This window comes from Phalaenopsis equestris, unplaced genomic scaffold, assembly GCF_001263595.1.
Source record: "Phalaenopsis equestris unplaced genomic scaffold, ASM126359v1 Scaffold000002, whole genome shotgun sequence".
In the NCBI taxonomy this organism is placed as follows: Eukaryota; Viridiplantae; Streptophyta; class Magnoliopsida; order Asparagales; family Orchidaceae; genus Phalaenopsis; species Phalaenopsis equestris.
Genome location: NW_018164444.1, coordinates 73891811 through 73902194, shown reverse-complemented (window position 1 = coordinate 73902194; position 10384 = coordinate 73891811). Strand labels below are relative to the sequence as shown.

The 10384-nt window shown below is 36.0% G+C and overlaps 1 protein-coding gene across 4 annotated transcripts in view; it reads right to left on the bottom strand.

Annotated features, from left to right (window-relative positions):
• Positions 1-1488: 1488 nt before the first annotated feature.
• The window catches only part of LOC110021954 (ATP-dependent DNA helicase MER3 homolog), a 67661-nt gene continuing 58765 nt past the window's right edge, over positions 1489-10384 (bottom strand). For 3 of the 4 annotated variants that reach the window (XM_020720692.1, XM_020720707.1, XM_020720716.1), the window contains 5 exons: positions 3222-3304; positions 2928-3132; positions 2799-2836; positions 1789-2648; positions 1489-1708 (listed from right to left, as the gene is read on the bottom strand). In XM_020720692.1, the coding sequence (XP_020576351.1) occupies positions 1879-2648; positions 2799-2836; positions 2928-3132; positions 3222-3304 (1096 nt within the window). In that variant the 3' untranslated portion in view covers positions 1489-1708; positions 1789-1878. The remainder of the gene's footprint in view (positions 1709-1788; positions 2649-2798; positions 2837-2927; positions 3133-3221; positions 3305-10384) is intronic. The other variant, XM_020720700.1, reaches the window with a different exon arrangement.

The window sequence follows — 10384 nt, the reverse complement described above, 5'->3', positions numbered from 1 at the left end:
ATTAATCCCCACCAATTAATTTAAATAGCCAAATTAACTAAAAAAGGTATGGTCTGATTGCCCGCTTTTTTAATTAGAAATCATGCGCTTTGGTTTGGAAAGCATAAGAAACAGTAATCTTCCCCTGCGCTTTGATATGCAAATGCAATTAATGGATTGAGAATTGTTCACAAACGATTTTTATGAATTTATATTTTGCCTAAAAGTTTGATATTTACATGAAAAAGTGCAGTTCACTTTCCAGTACTTAATTATGGTGATCTTTTTAATGTAATGTTAAATGTGAGTGTTAGTCGTGTAAAAAATGAAAATTAATGCTTTAGATATGAATATATAAAATTATTAAATTGAGATATACGTTTGTAAAAATTAATTATCATGGCGGCCATATAAGCCGCCTACTATATTCCATGGTTATGATTAAAGGAGTTTTTTTTTTTTTTTTTTTTTTTTTTTTTTTTTTTTTGAGAAAAACATATAAATTGAAAAAATATATATAGACAATATCTCATCTAAATGAAATCTAGAAATTATACCATTCGTATTTCATGAAATCAAAATGCTTTTTTTAATTGGGTGTCAAAATGAGATTCTCAATCAAACTAAATGATGATCTTTGTTAAATAACATAGCATGATAAAACTAGGGGTCTATTTGGGATAGCTACAGTTTATTGAATAATCTGCAGATAGGTTGATTAAAAATAATCTGCTAATAAGTTAGGTGAGATGACTTACAAATTTTTATTTTTTTTGGAAAAACCAGACCGCTGCCAGAAAGAAAACGCTGTTTTCAACGTTTTGAAAACGCATAAGCTTCCAAAACATAGTTTACTCAAACAGGTCAGGTGCGTTTTCAAAGCGCCACCAGACCAAATAAGCTGCCCCAAACAGACCTTAGATATTAAGTATCCGATCACTTAAATGAAGCCCATTGAAGCTAATTTTATTCGAGTTGTACATATTTTGGTTGATAAATATCAATCAAATCATTTAGAAGATGAATATATAAACTTATTTATATATTGATTTTTATGATTTAAACAAAATGAGCCATAAAGTTGATTTTTCTCTACCCATGTTTAAGCTTATTTGGCTTTACTTCGAGGCTTGGCACTTTTCCCTTATTGAATAAACACACATTCAGGATCATCTACTCTCCCTTAACTGACTTAGGCTAGGCTCGCTAGATTGGGCAGGCTAAAGAATCAATCAGGGGAACTTAGGTTGGGCCTGCCAGGAAATCTGCTACCATCTTTGGGCCAATTTAGGCAAGTCCAGCATCTTTAAAGTTGCTCCCTGAAGTGGATAAGTATTATTTTTTTGAGATATCTATTCCCTAAACATTCATGTTTACATAACCTCTAAATCTTCAATATCAGATTAAGATAATATCATTATTATTTTTAAAAGTGAAATATGCCTTGTCATTTATAAGTTTATGACGCTAAAGTGCTATAAATGTAAATGTTAAATTTTAGGTGTTAGATATTTAAATAGAAAGGATTTATCCGGTATTTATGTAAATTTCCCAAAAAAAATTGTTCCACAACTTCCTGTAAAAACTTCAATAGGAATTGATCATGCAGAAATTGCAATAATCAACAGCTGAATGATAATGCGTTGTATAACCATTTGCAAGCAACTGCTTGTCTAATCTACTACCTGATATCCCAACTCATATACGGCATGTGTAACTGTTTATATTCCTGCAAATGAAGATAAATAATGATGCATTAGCTGTCTCAAACACATGATCTCAAAAAAAAACATAAGATGGACAACTCACTTGGAGCTCTTCATAGACGAACTGAAATGCTTGCTGATTTATTAATCGAGCCAAGAAGGATATGTGCGTCTTTATTTTTAACCCTTTTGATCAAAGAAAGGAGAATACACTCTTAAAACCCAGGAAGGAAACTCCCATGGAACCACTAGGCGTTCCCAAAGAAGAGCTTGGCACAAAGACGTCACAAAGCTCACTTCCTTCCGGTTTAATTCTGGAAGAAGGGACATCACAGCTTCTAGTACTACAAGAGTCGCTTGAGGGCCCAGACTTGTGCTTTTTGCAGTCCTTTACTATGACATCATTGATCCAGTTATGGAAACGTTTTCTTTCATTCAGCTGATTGTTTGGATGGTATGAGACGTCAGAGGAGATTTCAGAATCAGTGGAATTCTCAATCAGATTGAAAGATTGTTTTTTGTCCGGTTGATCAATAATAATGCTGGAACTGTTGATGAATCTTTCGTTTCTGTCCAATATATGGACATCAGAGTTTTGGGTATATTTTGCAGCATCATTAGACTCGGTTAAGTTATTAACAGGATCATTGTCAATTAGAATCACAACATCTGCTTGAGCTTTAGCAGTATGAAAATCACATTGGTCCATGGATGTGTTGATGGTTTCAAGTGGCTCTGAATCAATCAGAATCACACAATCTTCTTGAGTTTTGCTGGAATCAAGCTCAGATTGGTCCACAGAGTTGTTTACTCCTGTTAGAATTGAGGGTTTGTGTGAGAGATCCATGGTCTTCAGCGTGATGAGATCAGGGAAGGATTTGGACTTTCTACGGATGTGATCGAATATTGTTTCATCCTTCTTGGGTTTGCCGTCCATTTCTCCAGGTTCAAGAATGGCTAAAATCCGACATTAGTTTTAAAGGTAGTTTAATTCAATTTAACGGTACTAAAATGAAATAAGAGCAAAATAAGAAATAGAATGTTTGAACGAATCAAGGTGCGGATAGAGTATAAAACATATTAGTGGATAGAAGGATAGAAGCAGAATCTTGCCTTCATTCATTTCATCCTGTAAGAGATCAAAGCTGGGCCTGCGGTGGAATAAACATATCCTCCAGGTGTTAATGAAAGAAAATATGCGCAAAATATTCTACAAAAGAGAAGAAATTCTAGCATACTTACAATGAAGTTGGCGCCCGCTCAGAGTCTTCTAAATCCTTATTTTCTTCACTTTTATCTAATAGGTTTCTTACGTTGTTATCATTTTTTATGTTGGTTTCCTTAGGAATGGTGTAATTAGATGGCCGATTTTCATTTCTGCGAGCTTGGGTGATATTTGAGCTTACTTCCAGGGAAATGACAAGCTTTGCATGCACATCCAGACCAACTTCATGATATAAGGCCAAGTAGTAAATTAGACGAAGATGCTGATATAAAAATATCAGTTGAGAAGCTAAATAAAGCTTATAATCTTACCATAATTTTCAAAAATAAGATCAGCTTTCACCGTGACTCGTCCATATTGGGGGCATGGGACAAGGACGTTGGCAACATAAGGACTGCATATCATTGAAATTTTAAGTGAGGAGTCTTTTCATTTCAAAGAACATTGCAGGAAAAAAAACATTGAATCTTATCTGCAACACCAAAAACTAAATAGGCATTATCTTCTCTCTAAGGAAAAAAAAAGAAACAATACATATATATATATATATATATGTCTGTCATCAATTGAACGTCAACCCACCGGTTTGACCTATATGTCTGTCATCAATTGAACGTCAATCCAACGGTTTGACCGACGAAGCAGAAGAAGAGGTAGAATTGATCCGATAAGAGGTGCAGAAGCTGATTCCATCTAAGAAGTCCAATACTCGGGATAGGTGTCTAACGTGATCATAACTCATAAGGCAAACAACCAATGGTATATACATGTCAACTTCAACAATTTAAATGCAGTCTGCCAAAAAAATACCTACCCCATGCCAAGGATCGACCTGTTCGTAGATATAATGGTTGGTCATTCAGTGATAAGCTTCCTTGACGTCTTTTCCGCCTATCACCAAATAAAAATGTACACAGCCGATACAGAAAAGACAAAATTCATCACCAACGAGGGAGTTTGTTGTTATAATATAATGTCCATCGAGCTTAAAAATATAAGGGCGACTTATCAGCGTCAGATAGATGTAAATCTTTGTAAAATAGAAAGAAAAAAATATTCAGGTATACATAAATGATGTATTAGTAAAAAGCATGACACTCGATCAACACATCAAGACCTAAAAGAAATATTCAAAACACTAAAGAAGTTTAACAAGAGCCTTAATCCACAAGAATGCACATTCATCACAGAAACAGGGAAGCTCTTAGACTATCTCCTAAACGCTGAAGGAATTAAAGTCAATCTGAAAAAGTTCAAGCATTGATCAACATGTTATGCCCCAAAAAACACAAAGGTAGTCCGAAAGCTGACCAACTGAATCATAAGATCAAGTCATTTCATTTGAAAATCAGGCGACAAGAGCATTGCTTTCTTCAAGATTATACGACTAGCAAAGAACTTCAACTAGTCAGATGAATGTGAATAAACGTTCATGAAATTGAAGGACTCTTTAGCATCACCGTCACTCCTTCAAAGCCCAATGTCAAATGAAATAGTTTCAGTACATTTGGGAGTCAGACCAGAGGCTATCAACTTTGTTTTAGTTCGAAAGGAACAAAGAAAGCAGTTCTCAGTCTCTTATGTTAGCCGAGTTCTCCATGGAGTTGAGCTCAGTTATCCAATTATGAAAAAATCAACTCTCTCATAATTTCTGCCCGCAGGCTCTGCCTGTACTTCCAAACACATCTGGTCAGAATCATCACCGACCACCAGCTCAAGTCAATTCTCACCCGGTTGGAACACTTATGTCGATTTCTCAAAATGGGTGGTAGAACTAAGTGAATTTGATTTATCCTAGTTACCCAAATCAGCCTTCAAGGCTCAAGCCATAGCTAACATTTTAGCTGACTTCTTCGAGCCGAGCAAACCCGACAAAGAAGTGGCAACAAACATCTATACCTGAGTCTTACATATCAATGAAGGGTTTAGTCACATTGAGGCAAGGCTCAATCTTGCTCTAACAAATTTGACCAAAGAACATTCATACCACTAGATAAAAGTAAGATTCAAGATTATTAACAATCAAACTGAGTATGAGACCTTGATGGTCAGGCCATGATTCGCTTATGAAATGGATGAGCGACTAAATAAATCTGACAGCGATGCCAGACGTCCGTTCAGGCAATTATGAACCCTTAATACCCATTCACCATAAAATTCCCATGACTCTTATCTCGAAACAAAGGTCAAGCACTCGTGGTCATTCCTTGCTCGTTTACGACAAGATCTATGGTTGATAGTACATGAATTACCCCAGCAGCAAGTCTAGACGGCTACCCTTGTGAAGAGTGCGATAAAATATGCTTAATAAGTCAAGAGAAAAGAGTGGCTAGTCCAAGACGACGACTTTACCGAGCAACTGAAATATGGGTGGTGTAAAACTTGGGTTGAGCAATAGCATATCAAACGAGTCATTAACTCTCTACAATCACATTCATCTATTTGAAATCAATGACATTCTTCAATTAAGTGGTTATTTGGCCTAGCGAGCCGCTTCAATACTTCAACCAATTCAATTCATCACTTGATGGGCATTCCTCATGGTCAGGAAAATTCTCTTTACTATAAAACCTGCTCGGCAAAGGCACATAAAATCAAAAGAATAAAGTCAAGGTAAGAAATGCTTTTTCCATCTTTTTATTCACAAGTTGAGTTTGTTTACAAAAGTTGAGTGAGAGAAATGTTAAAAAAATATATGTATATAATACATATAACTAAGTATCACAATAAAAAGGTTGAGGCAATTGTTTCTAATGTCATTTGGAGAAATAAAACTAGACTGCAGAAGCCTATCCAAAACAAATTTTCCGCCATAGACGATTGACTCATCATTGGGATAGTCACATCGCTACTAAGCCTGAACTAAGTGCATTCACTTTATCTAGGCCTTCGCGTATTCCGAAAGTTATATTCGAGCTAACCTCCACCTTCTCTTCCAAAATAGTAACATGATCCTTTAGCTTTTTTATCTTCCAAATCCGTAATCTAGTTCTGTATATCCGACACTTCAACTTTTGCCCATGCCAAATCAATGTCGAACTCCAACCTTTTGGCAATAGAAAGGAAGTCTTCTTTGTTTCTCGAAAGCTTTCCACGAGTGGTGACCAACTCAGATAGCAAATCCACAACACCCTTCGAAAGAGTCGCTCGGTGGAAAAGAGATGGTTATGTTGACGAACATGAATCATTGACATCCTTGAATGGATTATCTATGGGAGCCAGGTAGACTAGCCCAAAGCCTCCTCATCCACACTTTCGTCTTACGAAGATGCAGAAAAATCAATGAAATTTGGAACTGGCGAGCTCCCCTCCCAACTAAACTATTAATGGCAGAATCCAGAGCCCAAAGAGGAAGCACAATGTTCATCTCAGTAGTCTCCAGACTTCCAATCTCCTAAGTGGCGACAGATCCAACGTAGCGGTTGCTATAAAACCGAGGAAGAAAGAAAGATAGACCATTCAATGAGCTAAAAAAATCCCCTTGGAGACGGATATGAGCCTCTATTTATAGCGTTTCAAATCGATTGGCTCAAGTACATATAAAACATTTTAAAAAAATAATAATAAAGGAATAAAATGTAAAGTACAACCGACTAAAAAAAATTATTTTTCATTATAAAATGTAAAGTACAACCGACCAAAAAAAATTATTTTTCATTCATAATAAAAAAAAAGTTTACAAATACGAGTTTTTTTTTACAAGTGTTAGAAAGGAAACTAAATAAATTGCATAAAAATCAAGATCAGGCTATAAATTCAACAACCTGTCATTGTCTTGGTCACTCTCGTCCTCTTCCTTCTTAGCCTCCAAGTCAGTTATTAGCGTGGAGACATCCAAATCGACCACATAAGGAAAAACAACTCAACCTTCACCGAACGACTAACACCAAAGAAAACCCCTTCTTTGAACTTCTCTGCAAGAAGAGCAACTTGTGTCAGGTGAGAGGAGTGCTCGATAAAAAATTCCTCAGGCATCTTCATCACTGCCATTCGGTCATTTAATACCCATTTTCCTCCTGAGAAACCAAAAGCAAGATCTGAGCAAGATCTGAGTGTCTGAGCACCACCTCCTCAGCTTTCAGCTTCCCCACAACTTTAGCAAATTTTTGTCCCACATCTAATCATTTCCGGCGCTCTCGACAAAGGATGGACGATTGGATGTGAGTGGTTTGTCAGGCCATCAAGTGATATTTATTGGTCATTCAACAAAGGACAGACAAGCTTTGCTCCAGTATGACCCCTTTTAAGTTGGGAGACCATGTTACATCGGCTATCATAAAGGGGGTATTGGGAGGCACCGTTGAAGAGTTAGAGTTCTAGTCCTTCTAGGGGTTTATCAACACAAATTTATCATCCAGGCTAATGCTCACCTTAGCATCTTCGAATTGCATCAGAAACCACTTGAGCCTAGATCCCTCACATTTTTTTTTTCGAGACAACAAAGAGGCAACTGACCCGAGTCGTTCGTTGGGGCCTTCCCTTTGCAGTGACAATTCTCCTCATTATTGGCTGGCTCGGACTGCCTCGGCCTGCAGGTTATTTCGACGACGGTCCCACCAAAAGATCTCTTTGATGCTCTGACATCGTTCCAATAGATCTGGTAGAGCCAACAGTAGTAGGGCAATTGGCCTCATCCCTCATGAAATACATCAAGAACGTCAGAGTAATCGATCAAGGCCTAGCAGGCTCCATCTTCTGCCTTTCCACAGAGGCCTCTCTTTTGCATTGGCTAGAACCCTTGGCATCTAGTTGTTGTGCCCCTTGAAGACATGCAACCAAGAGAGAACTTTTAGCTTGCATTGAAAAGATTGGTCTCTTGATGAGGATTCAACACAACACATTCTTGAATTAGCATCATTGCAAAACTTGGGTTGTGTTTTAATTCAAAATAAAAAGGTGATAGCTTATGCATCCAAACAGTTGAAATCACATGAGAGAAACTATCTGACGCATGACTTGGAATTAGCTGCAGCAATGTTTGCTTCAAGATCTAGAGAAATTACTTGTATGATGTGAAATGTGAAATATTAACTGATTATCTAAGTTTAAAGTACATTTTGCCAAAAAGAGATCTGAATTTAAGGAATCGAAGATGATCAGAGTTGATCAAAGACTATGATTTGTATAGACAATATTGTCCTGACATAGAAAATTTAGTTATCGATGCTTTGAGCCGTAAATCCACGAGTAGTGCAAGTTGAATTATTACTCAAAAGGTAAAATTGCTTAAAGAAATTGATGTATTGTAGTTGAAAGTCAGAAGATCAAGTGATGTGGGATATTTACATCAATTGATTGTTCAACCAACTTTAACGGATAAAATCAAGGAAGCTCAGAGAGTTAGCAGCTAATATCCGAAACTTTTTAAAAGTTTTTAATAAAAAAAAGAGTTGATAAGACTGTTGGTGAAGATGGAATTATGAGTACCTGCTGATTCTAATTTAAGACAGGAAATCTTACATGAAGCTCATCATTCTAGCTATACAATTCATCCAAGCAACACTAAAATATACAAGAATTTGAAATTGATATTCAAGTGACCAGATATAAAGAAAGATATTGTTGAATATGTATCTCAAAGTCAAGCTTATCAGATTGTAAGATCCAGCACCTAGAGAATTACTACAATCATTATTGATACATGAATAGAAATGAGAAGATACTGCTATGGATATTGTTATGAATTTTTTCAATCCAAATAGGGTTTCAATAGTATTTGGGTGGCCATTATTGACAGCTAACAAAGTCTGTTCACTTCTTGTCAATCCGACAAACAAATTTAGTTGACAAGTTGACCAAATTGTATGTCAAGGAAATTATCAAATTGCTTGGGATTCCAAAAGTCATTGTTTCTGACAACAATTGAAGATTCACGTCCAGATTAAGAAAAGACATTCAACAAGATATGGGTACATAGTTGCACTTAAGCACGACATTTCTTCTACAAACCGACGAACAATCAGAAAGAACAATTCAAATATGAGAAGATTTATTAAGGTTTTGTGTTAAAGCCTTTAGAGGCAATTGAGAGGATCACATTACAATGATTGGGCTCGCTTAGAATAATAGCTATCATTCCACTATCAAAATGACTCCTTATAAAGCACTATATGACAAGAAATGTAGAACTCGATTAAATTGGGTTAAAGTGGGAGAACATCAATTGTTAGGTCCTGAGTTAATTGATGAAGATACAAAAAAAATCAAATTAATCAGAGATAGATTGAAAGTTGCTCAGGATCGACAACAGAAATATTATGAATCAAAGCACAAAGCGGTAGAATACGAAATTGGTGATTTCGTATTTCTAAAAGACAGTTCAATGAAAGATACAACTATATTTGGTCAAGAAAGCAAGTTGAGTCCCAGGCACATCGGTTCTTTCAAAATTATAGAAAGAATTGGTTTAGTTGCTTATAGGCTAGTATTATTTACCGATATGTTAGATATTCACAACGTGATTCACAATTCAATGCTGATAAAATGAGCTCCAAATTCAGACCAGAAAATTTCATATGTAGAGATTGACTTGTAGAAAAAATTAACTTATATCGAAGAGCATGAAAGCATTTTAGAAGCTGATGCTAAGAGATTGAGGAACAAACAAATTTATTTTTTCAAAATAAAGTGAAAGAATATACCTAAAAAAGAAGCAACATGGGAAAAAAAGGAAATGCGACAGAAATATCCCTCTATTTAAGTAAAGTCAGAAATTTTGAGGATGAAAATTTTATGAGGGCAGGGAGGTAACACTCAAAATTTTGAAAAATCAAATAAAGTTCACTAATTTTTAAAAAGTACCTCAAATTTTGCATCCTCAATATTCGACCAAAACAATTTTATAAAATTCAATGCATTTAATTGTTCAATTCAATATAAAGCACCATATATGAATTATGCCTAAATTGGGAGACATAAAAATTGAAAGTTACAAGTTTAATTAATTTAATTAATCCCTTAATTATCTCCTAATCCCACAACTCAACTCTTCAATGCTTACCTTACCTGCACTTTCTCTCCCATGGATTGGTCAGATGAGATCAAGCGACTGAGAGTAAAAGGGAGGAAACAAAAATGCCCGCATTTCCTTTTTTTTTTCCTCTCCTTCACTTCAGTTCTAGAAGCCTAGGGGGATCTCTGCTTGGGGGCTGTAGCTAGCCATGAACAGAAGAGGGCGAACAGAAACTTGGAAGCCACAACTTGCAGTAGAGATTCCCAGGAAGAAATTGGTAAGTACAAAATCATCATTAAAGTTATTTAGACATTCCTTTCTTCCTCCTGTTTTCGTTTTGACGTTTGCCCCAAATTTGTGCATTTTTTTCATTTTTGGTAGTCGTAGCAGAGACAAAAATGGTGTTGGAATCATCAAACATGGTTTGTGGGCTTCTGTAAGGAATTTCGGTGGGCAATCAACAACGTTGAGGGAGGATTGAGGTTTTAGGAAGATGAGGGAAAAAGAAGTGATATTGGGGGG